General features: G+C 48.3%; 1 protein-coding gene across 1 annotated transcript in view; it reads right to left on the bottom strand.

Annotated features, from left to right (window-relative positions):
• Susd5 (sushi domain containing 5) overlaps positions 1 to 2,994 on the bottom strand; it is a 42,946-nt gene extending 39,952 nt beyond the window's left edge. Inside the window, exon 1 of the mRNA XM_034484526.2 lies at positions 2,509 to 2,994. Coding sequence (XP_034340417.1) covers positions 2,509 to 2,608 — 100 coding nt within the window. The 5' untranslated portion in view covers positions 2,609 to 2,994. The remainder of the gene's footprint in view (positions 1 to 2,508) is intronic.
• Positions 2,995 to 13,710: the final 10,716 nt, after the last annotated feature.

The following is a 13,710-nucleotide window of genomic DNA, read 5'->3' as shown; positions in this document are numbered from 1 at the left end:
ATGCAGAAATACAGTGGTCCTTGTACTTTGTGTGTGTGAGACATGTTGAATTAGTCACCCATAAACTAAATGTTTTTGTTTATTTTATGTATGTGAGCACATTGTCGCTGTCTTCAGACACACCAGAAGAGGGCATCAGATCCCATTACAGTTGGTTGTGAGCCATCATGTGGTTGCCTGGAATAGAACTAAGATCCTCTGGAAGAGCAGTCAGTGCTCTTAACCGCTGAGCCTTTAAATTTAAATTTTTAAAAAGAGACTGTTTTCTGTCCAAGTCTCTTCAAATATCTATAACAACTCTCAGCTAAACAGCCAATCCCCGGTCCTGCCTGCATAGACTCAGATAAATAGGTGTGTGGGAAATAGGCCGGTAAGCACAGAGCCAGGGAGGAATCTGTTCACAATATGCTTTACGACTCTTCCATGGCTTCTCTATACAACGGAGGGTTTAGCAGGCAAAGTTTTCGTAAAATGAAGTGTGCTCATAATTCTCCATAGGCCAGGTGCAGAGAGGAAAATAAAAGGTGGTGGTGGTGGAACGGAGGGGGGGGGGGCGCGGACAGGAAGCGTTTCTAGCAAGAGCAAACACACACACTAGGGCCCCTCACCCCTCAGTTTCTCCTTGCTATATGACAATCCTGCCTTCTATTTTCTCTGCCCCTCCCCAAGCCAGATAGGCACAAAACTTTGGTCTTTATCCATGTGGCATTCTGCTTAAGTGTTCATAATGGGGTGAAACTCGAGAAAACATCATGGAAAGAGATTTTGGTCGAAGGAATTGAAGTTGGAACAAAAGTAGACATTGTTCAAAAGTTAGTACTAACCCCAACCCATTCTACGTGCATTCTGTAAAAATCAGTTGAATTTTCATAACTCAGCATCAGAACCGAAATCCTAAAGCGTCACCACTGGGTAGACTGCAAAGAGGTTCTGTGTGGCAGTCATGGAATGTTCTAGAATTAGATGTGCAAACATTGTACAACAAAATAAAACCGCAGTTCTGCATTTTTAAATGGTAATTTTTATGAGGCATATCTAGATTCCTAAAAACAATCTTTAAATTTTTTTATTATTATTTTTAAAAATTGTGGCTGCGGCTGTGGCTCGTTGGCGGGATATTTCTACAGCACTGCCACATAAATTAATTGGTAAGTAGGAGTCATTAGCAACCGTTAGAGTTAAAAAAATGTTCTCTCTTAACGCTTAAAGACACGCCCAGGACGCCCAAGCTCTTGTTTAGCGCATGGCACATACAAACCTGGCACCTGTAGTGTCTGTGGAGTGACACAATGTCCCCTCACCGTTTTCTCAAGCACCAGGGGTTTCTTTCCCCGATTTTCAGCTTCATCCCTTATGTTTTACCAGATTAAAATAACTATATTTCAATCTACGCAAAGCTTCCTAAATCAGCGGAGGGCTTTCCTCCCCTATTGGTGAAGGTTGTCCTAAGGGTGGGCTTTCTAGAAACTTCCTGAGGCTGAGGACAGCAGGCTCCCTTCACGTCCTCCCGCTCCCGTTCAGAGGGGTTTTGTTTCGACATCTAAACACAGCTGAATTAGCTTCTCAAACGGAAATTGTATTGACACAGGGCTCTAATCCCACAAGTTTAAGGCAAGTATCAAAAGCGGAATTCAAGGGCCAGCGAGGTGGCTCAGTGGTAAGGGTGCTTGCTGCCAAGCCTGATGACCCACACCCCAGGGACCCACGCAGTGCATCGGGAAGGAATGAATCCTTCAAGTTGTCTTCCAACTTCCACACTCATACTAATGGCAAGCATGCGAGTGAACACCGTCCCCCATTTGTAAAATTAAAACTGCATTCTGATTTTCAAAACAAAGTAAAACACACAGAGAGAATAAATACTAAATGTTTTTTAAAAATTTAAAGCTGAATTAGGGTTCAATAAGACAGAATGGGTCAACGTCATCTGGCCGCTACCTGGTTTTCCATCTCCTGTCCCAAGGCATCCATCCCCACCTGGCAGCTCGACTCTCGCTCGGTTGTTTGTTTTTAAATCGCCTGTCCCTTGTCCCGCAACGCCCCACCCCCAACCCCCAGCGCCTCAGCTGGAGTTGTGTCCTCTACCCGGGACTCCCTGCTTCCCCGTTGTCCCGGGACATTGATCCCCACTCAAGATCTTCCCGGACAACTCGCAGATTTTCTAACCTCAGCCTCGGGGAAGGGCACCCCCTTAATGGTCGTTGAGAAACCGGGGTTTGGGGGAGATGAAAAATCAGTTCCAGCAGGGGAAGTTCGAGGGGAGCCTAGACGTGACTCTCTCTCTCTTTCTCTCTCTCTCTCTCTCTCTCTCTCTCTCTCTCTCTCTCTCTCTCTCTCTCTCTCTCTCTCTCTCTCTCTCTCTCTCTCTCTCTCTCTCTCTCTCTCTCTCTCCAGGCTGGAGGCGGTGGGGAGCGCCGGGAAGGGCCGGGGTCGGTGATGCTGGGGCGCAGGGTGGCCAGTCCCGGGCGGCATCTCTGCCCAATTGGCCTCCGGGTTGCAGACACTCACCCTCGGCGCGCACGGGGGACGGCTGCAGAGCCAGGAGGAGCAGCGCGGCGCAGAGCGCAGGCAGGCTGCCGGGCGCCGGCCATCGCGGCTCCGAGATCATGGTGGTGTAGTCCGCGGGCTGCGCGCGGCCGAGAGGTCGGGCGGATGCTGGTGCCACGGCCCGGGATGCTGCGGGAGTTGCAGCCTGGAGCGCTGGGACCCACGAACTCCCGGGGGTCTCGGTGGCGCCACCCAGGCGGCTGCAGTCCGGCTCCGCCTTCGCGCCCAGTACCTGGGAGCCGCGGTGCCAAAAGGGGCTGTGCCCTGGCCCGGAGGGCGGGCAGTGTACCCCCCGAGGGGAGGACGGTCGCCACGCGGGGTTGACTGGGCGCAGACTTACAGACAGACCCTTCTTTAAACGAACCGTTTTTTAAATGAAGAAGGGAAGCTGCTGATTTGCTAGCCTCGGTCCTCAGGACAGCGAGCTCCTCCGTCCCATTAGGAAAAGGCTATCTTTGGGCTGGGGATGTGGCTCAGTTGGCAGAGGGCTTGCCTGGCAGGCACGGAGCCTGAGTTCCATTCCCCAGCACTGCAGAGAACCGGGCGTGGTGGCAATCGCTTGTAATCTCCGCACACTAGGAGGATGGCAGAGGTAGAGGGAGCGCATCTAATTTCGGTATTTCCTTCAAAGGCATCTCCTACATTACCCTAGCGCTCCTGAACATCGTTACCACTCAGATCTTGGTGACCTCCAGAGCGCGTAGAATTCCCAGGTTTGGAGAACCGGTGATCTGAGAGAAGCTACACTCTTAAGTAAGCGTCTCTGTTAAGCAGCCTCAAGGTTGGTCCCACCTGGGACAGAGGATCCCTTCCAGTTCACTGGGTCCTGTCTCTCCAACATCAACTCACTGGAGAGCTCATAAACCCAGCTCTCTTTTCTGGCCTGGTGGCCAATGTCCTACATCTGGAGACTGGGGCAGGAGAATGGCTGCCAGTTCTAGGCCAGCATGGGCTACATAGCAAGACCCTGTCTCAATTACTCAATCAATAAAGAATAATAGCATTGTTAAGATTAGTACACCAGCCTGGTAGTGGTGGCGCACGCCTTTAATCCCAGCACTTGGGAGGCAGAGGCAGGCGGATTTCTGAGTTCGAAGCCAGACTGGTCTACAGAGTGAGTTCCAGGACAGCCAGGGCTACACAGAGAAACCCTGTCTCAAAATAACCGAAAGAAAAAAAAAAGATTAGTACACCAACGGTTCTGTACAGTTTATAAATCCCCTCCATATTAATGTACGCAGTCCATAAATGGGCACTCTTATGTGACCATAATATGGCTGCCCATGTGCGAGGTGATAACGATGCCATAGTTTGTCCTTTTGAAAAGTCCTATTTAGGCAAGTCAAATGCTAAAGGGTGAACAAGAGTTTGGTGCTAAACCACGAGTAACTGTCTGCAGTGAGGCAGGACACGGACAGGGGAAGAATTTGTTTCCTTTTTATAGCATGGTCTGGGATTTGAACCACATCGGGCTCAAGCCAGACATCGTTTTTCAGCTCACATTATCTACATGAACCAAAGCTAGTCTGGAACTCAGTATTTAGCCCAGGTTAACCTCAAACTCACATCCCTCCCACCCACACCCCCACAGACCTTCACACAACTTTCATTAGTGTGTGTGTGTGTGTGTGTGTGTGTGTGTGTGTGTGTGAAACCCAGGTCATAAGATTAGAAGGCAAGTGCCCTTAGCAACCCAAACCATCTTGCTAGCCCCCACGTAACTCTCAGATTACACTAAAAAGACAGCGACTCTCCCCCAAAGCAACCAACACTGATTAATTCCTTTAGGTGGTTAAGTTTCCCATTTAAAACAGGTATTTGAGGGTGTTAATGGATTGGGGGGGGGCTGATAGTCATTCCCATGTAAGTATAAATGAATTTACCTAGCTAGATTCAATTTAGCAGTTGGCAAGACAACCTAGCGGGTGAGATTTTACATGTCTGGGCTGGAGGAGAGACACTGAAAGCAGCCTTCAAGCAACGCCCAGAGACCCATCCGAGGGCAATGCCTACTAACACCATAGAAGACATTTTGAAACTCACTACCTAACCCTGATGGCATTTTAAACATTATCTTTGCTCAGGTCTGTCTTGGCCTGTCCTCCTGTGGGGAAATGGTATGTTCTAGAGGTATAATTTGTGCACACACTGGGGAAAACTGTCCAGCTGTCTCCTATGAGTGTGTGATTGCCTCCTGTCCCAGAAAGTGCTGTGGTGTCTATATAGAAAAAAACAAAAATGGGCACCCACAGAAAGATTTGTTCAGGACTCCTCATGGTTCCCCCATTTGCACCAATCAGGGGCAGCTTGGGCATCCAGAGTGGATGAACAGTGTAACACATGGTGACCTGTTCAAATGGAATAGAATACCGGCTGGCAAGGAGAAGATCAAAGCACAATGCTAAGAGGCTGGACACTTGCCCAGCATGCACGAAACCCCGGGTTTAACCTCAGTGTGTGGGGTATGGGTGCATACCTTCAATCTCAGCACTTCATATGCAGAGGCAGGAGGTTCAAGGGTCAGAAGTTCAAGGTCATTCTTAGCTATACCAAGTGCAGCCTGGACCTACAAAATATATCATAAAAACAGGCCAGCCAGAAGTCTCAAATGCAGAACGTGCTTGCCCAGAAGCCTCTGACCTGATTCAATCCCTGCAGCCTACAGTGGAAGGAGAGAGCTGACTCCCTTGGGTGGTGCTCTGACCTCCACATTCAAATTGGGGCAAACTCATTCACACATCCACAAGTAAATCAATGTTAAAAACACATAAATAAATAAAACCAAATATGGAGAAAAAAGCCAAATGCAAAAAAGTTTGTCCATATGATTCCATTTTTATGAAATTTGATTCAAAAAGTGAAAAAAAAAAAAAAAAAAAACCCAGCCAGGTGTGAGGTAGCTCACCTTTAATCTGTAATAAACACCATGACCAAAGGCAACGTGGGAGTATCTTAGGGTTTTATTGCTGTGAAGAGACACCATGACCACAGCAATACTTATAAAGGAAAGCATTTAAAACGGGGCTGGCTTACAGCTTCTGACGTTTAGTCCATTATCATCATGGAGGGAAGCATGATGGCCAGCAGGCAGACGCGGTGCTGGAGAGGTAGCTGAGTGTTCTACAATTGGATCCCCAGGCAGTGGGAAGATAGCATGACACACTGGGCCCGACTTGGGCTTTGAAACCCCAAAGCCCACCCTCAGTAATACACTTCCTCCATCAAGGCCACACCCACTCCAACAAGGCCACACCCACTCCAACAAGGCCACACCCACCCAACAAGGCCATACCCACCCAGCAAGGCTACACCCACTTCAACAAGGCCACGCCCACTCCAAGGCCATACCCACCCAACAAGGCCATACCCACCCAACAAGGCCAAACCCATCCAACAAGGCCACACCCACTCCAACAAGGCCACACCCCATTGCCTAATAATGCACTTCCCTAAGAGCCTATGGGGGCCATTTTCATTAAAACCACCACAGGGAGGATATATTTTATAGTATACAATCCATGATGCAGGGAAATCAGGGCAGGAGCACAAGTCAGGAACCTGGAGGCAGGTGCTGGTATAGAGGGTGTGACGGAATGCTGCTTGCTGTCTTGCCACACAACAGCTAACATAATTAAGACATGCCCACAAGCCTCCTCAATGTGGACAGTCTCTCGTTGAGACTCTCTTCCCAAGTGATTCTAGGTCGTGGTTGTGTCACGATAACAGTCTGAAGCCATCGCGAAGTCAGCATGAGATGGCTGCTTGCACACGGCCTCCTGGATGGTTTGGGTTCCTTGATGCTAACTCCTTTCTGAAACATTTCTGGAGCAGTGGGTTCTCCTTTCATTGACCCTGACGTCAGCCGGTGGTGTGTGACTGACACCTGCCTGTCTACAGGCGCAGACTCACGGAGACAGTGAGTAGGTTAGCTGTAGGCAGGCTGCTTCTAAGGGAGTGGGAATAAGCTGTTAACAGCCACACCTTGTGTCGACTTCTCCCAGCAATGACACCCAGGGCAGTAACGTCATTTGGAATAGGATGCTGGACACGTTTGAATATAAGTAACTAATATTTTTTCCAAATTCTTCTGGCGTTTGCTCTGGTAAATAGGAGGGAATGTTGTGATGGGACATATATACTTTTTACCTACGCACAGGCTCACAGTATCCTGGCCAGTCTAGTACTGAGCCAGCGTTTTCATTGCTCTGAGGAACTTCCTATGGCTGGTGAGATGGCTTATCAGCTAGAGGTGCTTGCCACCAAGCCTGATGACCTAAGTTCAATTCTCAGGTAATGCACACACATACATACACACATGCACACACACATACACACACACACACACCCCTAATTAAAAATTTAAAAATGTCTGGTGTGGTAGTATACACCTTTTACCCTATCACTCAGAAGGCAGAGGCAGGTGGAGCTCTGTGAGTTCGAAACTAGCCTGGTCTACATAGAGATTCCAGGACAGTCAGTCAGAGTGTCATGGAGGGGCTTTATCGAAAACAAACAAAACTAACAACAACAGTGACAAAAACCCTAAAATGTAAAAAATTTAAAAATAAACGTGGACGGTATAATTAACACAATCCCAGCTTCTATCCTTCACCAGACTGTGTCTCCCGGAACACCCACTGCCTTCGGTTCTATCTTCTGTCCGTCTCTCCAGGAAACCACAAACACAGCTCACCATCTGCTGCGTCCTTGCTCCAGGATGTCTTGGTTTTCAGGGAAGCCTTTTCTGTACTCTCTTTCCTCCTTCCTGTGTGCTTTGTTTTAAAAGACGAGATCTTGCCAAGTAACCCAGGATAGCTGCAACCTTGCTGTGCCAGAGCCTCCGCCTCCTGAGTGCTACCATTGGAGGTACATGGTCAGGTCCCCTCTGAGCTCCGTTTTCTTTTGTTCTGACACAGTACCCTTTCCTGTTCTATTTCTTAGAGCCTTGCTGTTGTGATTTATTCGTTTTAAAGACGAAGCTGGCTTCTCTGAAACTCTTAGGCTCAAGGGAACCTACTCTTTCTCTCTGTCTCCAAATAAGCCAGGTCCATAGGTCCCTACTTACTGTTTGTTCTATATTCCTGAATACAACGTCCTAGCTCCACCAGACCAGTAGGGGTAGTTTAGTTTGCGGGATTTTTTATTTATTTATTTATTTATTTATTTATTTATTTAGACAGGATCTCATATATAGCAGTGGCTGGCTCAGAACTCACTACACAGACCAGGCTGGCCGCAAACTCACAGAGATCCTCCTGCCTCTGCTCCTTGAGTGTTGGGATTAAAGGAGTATGCCACCAAGCCAGTGTTCATGAAGTCACTGAGGGATGTGTCCTGGCAACCGTACAAAGCACCACTCAACTCCCAAGATGTAGCGGGAGGTATTTGAAAAGAATCCAACTTGCTCCCCGCTTAGCCGCCAAGTTCCCACACTAATGCCGCCTGGTCCCATCCGGGTGCCCTCATCTGTCAGGCTCTCATGCGGGGCCGGAGCTCCCGAGTTCCCTTCACGGCCACGCCAGCCCCACGTAACTACCATCCACCCCTTGATCAGCCATCACATTACCCATCACCCAGCAAAATCAAAACTCTTAATGCTATAGTTAACCAATAGATTTAGTATATCAGTAAAATCTCAATACCCAAGATGCCCACACAATTAGACAAGTTATCCCAATTATCCTAACCTTTTGATAATGCATAACTACCTGAGACTACAAAAGTCCCATGGGTTCACGTTTGAGTGTTTCTGCCTGCATTCCTGACTCTGCATCCCTTAGCTCCGCCTCCCTTTTCCCTGTCCAATCACAGGTCTCCCACTGCAAATAGATTGGACAGGAAAATTTCTGCCAGACCAAGAGGTCTCCATTTTAAACACAATTTTTTTTTTTTTTTTTTAACTTACATGAAGGAGATAGAGGCTCCGTGTCATGACTCCAAATTCATTCCTCACTCCCAATTGTGGACAACCAGGCACGGGCTCCCGAAAGCCCTCTCAGGCTGTGATGGTTTGTATTTGCTTGGCTCAGGGAGTGCCACTATTTGGAAGTTTGACCCTGTTGGAGTAGGTGTGGCCTTGTTGAAAGAAGTGTGTCAATGTGGGTGTGGGCTATAAGACCCTCATCCTAGCTGCCTGGAAGTCAGTCTTCCACTAGCAGCCTTCAGATGAAGATGTAGAACTCTCAGCTCCTCCTGCACCATGCCTGTCTGGATGCTGCCACGTTACCACCTCGATGATAATGGACTGAACCTCTGAACCTGTAAGCCAGCCCCAATTAAATGTTGTCCTTTTAAGAGTTGCCTTGGTCACGGTGTCTCTTCACAGCAGTTAAACCCTAAGACACAGGCTAAAAAGTACTCTCTCACCGCCAGAAGGTCTGTCATTACCACTTTGCCATGAGAGTTTCCAGTATTACTTCTTCACTATGGCCATCGATGCATTTACCACGAGGGTTCGGTGAATCACTCTTTCACAAGTGTGTCCCCGAAGTGATGCCCAGAAGGAATTAACAGTTCCGGAGCTTAACAGATCTCTGCGCCATGTTTGCAGTGCCCCGAGACTTCTCATTTAATAGCAGCAAAGTCAGAGCAAAACACAGCTCTCACCTTAAAGGGAACAAGAGACAGTCTGTCTGCTCTGAAGCCATTTGAATGACCATGGCCCAGGAACCCAGATTTAGGTTACCCCAAATTTCATGTTTCAACATAGAATTAGTTATGGAATCAGTTCTACGGTTTTACAGAGCAAAGAACATTGTAAATCAAGGTAAGTTTAAAATACATTAGTGAGTCCATTGATTTGGTATTTGAATAAGAATGGCTCTCATAGGCTCATATGTTTGAATCCTTGGTCCCCAGTTGGTGGTGTCGGGGACCGCTCTGCCAAATGTTGGAACCCGCACTGCCAAAAGCTTGGGGGCCAAAATTGTTAGAGCCTGCACTGCCTCAAGCTTTGGGGGCTAAATTTTCCCAGCTCGTACTGCTGCTCTGGTCCACAGGTCGGGGTTCAGCAAGAGAGAGAGTGAGGGCAAACACAAAGAATGGAGACCAGACAGAGTGTGATTCAGTCCCGTTTATTCTCAAGTCTCTCTTCTTCTCTCTTTCCAAGTCCCTAGTTCCTAGTCCCTAGTGCCTTCAAGTTTCAAGTTTCCAGTCCCTCTTCTGTCTGCCTCTCGCCTTTTATAAGTCTGACTTCTCAAGTCATGCCTTTAAGTCTCACACACCCAAGGGAAAATCCTGGATATATAAAACAAGATGTTATCAGAGTGTACTCAGCTGTTGTAGGCTGTTATAAATGTAGAGTGAAAAATTATAAGACCATTTTATGAAATATATGTAGACTTTTTCTTTGCCCTTAGACCTGAGCAGAAAAAGTGCAAGTTCCAGAAAGCGAAACTGAAAATAAGATTTCAGGCCTTCACTGCCCCGGGACACATTCCAGGTGGAGGACATTATCCCTGAATCAGAGGACACTTGCTGGATTACATTCCTCAAGCCTCAGCGAGTAGACCCACCTGTGGGTGGGAAAAGCCCAAAAGCAGGAAGACACATTCCTGACCACAAAAAAGATACAAGTCATCTAGGTGGGGCTTTGACTGGAGAAAGTGAGAAATATTTAACCTGAAATAGTTGGTAATGACAGGGTGGGGCACAGTGACACGGTAAAACTACGTTTTTGAGAAGAATGAATGTGCAGAGTAATTTTCACGTGGCTCTAAATCATTTAGGGTGGATTCCTCTGAAATGTTCCACTGTTCTTGGTTACCCCCCCCCGTCTTTCCAGTGTTATGTTCAAAATTTGTAAAACAAGCAATCATGTGTAACCACACGAAAATGCAACCAATCATGTGTAACTGCGCGAAAATTCCTTCCTTTCCCCACCCCATGCTATAAAAAAAAACCCTCAGCTTGCTGGCCTTTTGTCAAAATTCTGTTCCTGCGTGGATAAGCAATTTTGACCGTTGACTAGCAAACTCTCCCCAATAAACCTCTGCTGATTGCATCCAGGTATGGTTTCTTGTGATTTTTGGGGTGGTCATGATTTCCTGAGACTTGAGGAAGGGTCTCCCCAGTTTGGGGGTCTTCAATAAACAAGTCTCTTGTCAGGGTATATGGCTCAAGATGGCTGCAAGGATGATAGCTGCCTTCTGTTGGCTCCCCACAGGTGGAACTGTTTGGGAAGAACTAGTAGGTGTGGCCTTGTTGAGGAGGTGTGTCACTAGTAGTGGCTTTGAGGTTTCAAAAGCCCACACCATTCCCAGTCAGTTCTCTGCCTCCTGTTTGTGGATCATACGTAAGCTCTCAGTTACTGCTGCAGTGCCATGCCTGTGTGTCTGCTGCCTACCTACCTGCCTGCCTGCCGCCATGTTTCCACTGACAGGAAGCCCTGCTGCTAAGGTCAGAGTCTGCCATTACCAGAAAGCTCTGACCTTGGTGCAAAATAGCAGACTCCCTTAGTCAGCGGGGCTTCCTTTTCTCTCCCTGGGGGATCTTGGACCCCCAGGATCTGAGGAACATCATGGAGCATCTTAGAGAAATTTATAGGCCCAACTCCCTTTCTCCCTATAAGAAACCCATTCAGCATGTACCTGAGATTCCTGGAATCCCTCCCCATGCTGAGGAGGCATCTCAGCACCTCAGCCTTAACCCAGTGACCTTTGCCCACCCTGGATATTCCTACTCCTCCCCAAAGTTTTATAGATGCATTGCTCACCCTGAATAGAGCTGAGCTGCCTCTCTGAAGCTGATCCCGGAGATAAGTCTGTCCTCCCCGTTGTGCTCACTGGTCCCCTACACTCTTCCCTTCATCAACCCTGGAGAAGAAGGGAGGGCCACATCCCACCATGTTGGTTATGGACTCTACTATCCTCTGCATCTACGTGCCTTAGATGAAATGCTTCTTTTATAGGTTTCCTTGATCATGGTGTAGAAGCTTTGCTACGGGCCTCAGATGCTATCTGGTGACATTCATAGCTTGGGGACCGGCAACATTCCAACCTCTCCACACCATTCTTGTTTGGTTGGTTGATTTGGAATTTGTTTCTGTGTTTATGGCAGGGTTTCTCTGTGTAGTCCTGGCTGTTCTGGAACTCCCTCTGTAGACTAGGCTAGCCTGGAACTCACAGGGATCCACCTGCCTCTGCCTCCTGAGTGCTGGGATTAAAGGTGTGGGACACTAACGCCCAGTCACCACTGCAGTTTTAACCAACCAGTGAGTCTTTGCAGATAGTTACTTTTCAGGAATTCTTGGTCACAGCAAAAACTCTATGGGTTTTGTATCATCATCACCACCACCACCACCATCATCATCTTCACCATCACCATCATCATCACCACCATCACCATCACCATCACCATCATCACCACCACCACCACCATCACCATCTCCCTACTTAACCCACACAAAGTGAGGTGTAATGCTTAAATAGTTTCCCCAGAATCAGGACATCTGGTGAAACCGAAGTGCCTGCCCGAGTGGCCTCGCCTCAGAGGCTCTGTTCCACTGAACTTCTAAGGATGAGGTTTCCCAGCCAAATACCCGCCCTCACCAGGGGGAGAAGCAGGGTTCCTGTTTATCCCAAGAAGCAGGCTTCAGTTTTCTGCCAGCCTGGGATATTATTCAAACAAGCCAACCACTCCCTGTCAGTGCTACCAGGCATCACCCCACCCTCCGGTTTCCACAGAGCCTGCCTCCAATGCCTCCAACGGCCTGTCCTCATTTACCACGTTCAGTTGCTGATGGCAGCCCCCTCCCCCCCCGCGGTCAGCACAGTGTGAGGTCTTCACCTAATGAGCTACCTCGGTTTTTTTTTTTTTTTTTCATCAACTCAGCCTGTCCAGTGCTCTGCACTCCTCAGAACCTCAAGGCTTCCCCCTGAGCATCAAAAGCCACCAGTCCCAAGAGGCAGGTCAGAAAGCCACAGACAGGAAGCTGGAACCAAGCAAGGAGGATGGGCCAGGGCCCTGACCCCCACCTCACAGCCCACCTCAGCAGAAAGGATGTGAGTGCACGAGGTGACCACTACCTACCTGCACTGAGCACAAGACTGGGTTTGCAAACAGGCTGGCCTCAAACTCACAGAGATCCTCCTGCCTCTGCCTTCCGAGTGCTGGGGTTAGAGGCCTGCACACCAGAGCCCGGCTCTATTTTTGTTTGAATTTATTTTATTCTTCTCCTCATTGCTACTATGAGTGTTTCATGGAGGGAGGGGCCTCACAGGGAAAGTGAGAGACAGCTTTTGAGGTTGGGTAATGGAATCTCGGAGTTGAATTCAGGTCCTCGGTTGTTCTTTGCTTTCTGCTGTGATAAACACCTTGCGCAACTCAGGGTCGAAAGGTTGATGTAGGCCTGTGGGGAAACCAAGGCAGGAGCTCAAGGCCAGAGCCTGCAGCACACATCATGGGGGAAACACTGCTTGCTGTCTTTTTTCTTTTTCTTTTTTTAATTTTTGCTTTATTTCAATTTCACGTATATAGGTGTTTTGCCGGCATGTATGCAGTGCCCAAAACTGCCAGAAGAGGGCGACAGATTCCCTGGGACTGGAGTCATACATAGATGGGTGTGAGCTTCCTTGTAGGAGTGGAGAACAGAACCTAATTCCTCTCTGTAAGAGCAGCCAAAGCTCTTAAAGGCTTTCGCTTCCCGAAGCTCCATCCGTTTGCTTTCTTATTCAGCCCACGACCCCTGCCCAAGGATGGCACCACCCACAATGGGTTGGGCCCGCCTCTACCAATTAGCAATGGAGAAAATGCCCCACAGACAGGGCTACCAGCCAGTATGATGGATGCAGTTCCTCAATCGAGTTTCCCTCTTCCGAGATGACATTGGGTTTGTGTAAAGTGAGACGAAGCTAGAGCACCAGGCTTTCTTACCCACCAAGCTATCCTCCTGGCTCCAAATTCACCACTTTTCATTGTGTTTGTGTTTTGTTTTTGTTTTGTATTGCTTACCATCTCGCTGCGTTTTCTCCTCCCCCCACCCCCCTCCGTCTCCTGTTCTCAATCTCATCATCAAATGCTTCCTCCGTTTTAGGGATCTGCTCCCCTTGGCTTCCCACCATAACTTTGCATGCACCCAGCAGGGATAAACACCCCAAGATGTCACACTTCCAGATGAGGACTAAAGTGTGATCTGACCCTGTCATACTGGACTCTCCTCAGAGC

The sequence above is a fragment of the Arvicanthis niloticus genome, chromosome 21 (assembly GCF_011762505.2).
Source record: "Arvicanthis niloticus isolate mArvNil1 chromosome 21, mArvNil1.pat.X, whole genome shotgun sequence".
Taxonomy (NCBI): Eukaryota; Metazoa; Chordata; class Mammalia; order Rodentia; family Muridae; genus Arvicanthis; species Arvicanthis niloticus.
The sequence above is the reverse complement of the archived record's forward strand: the minus strand, read 5'-3'. Positions and strand labels throughout refer to the sequence as shown.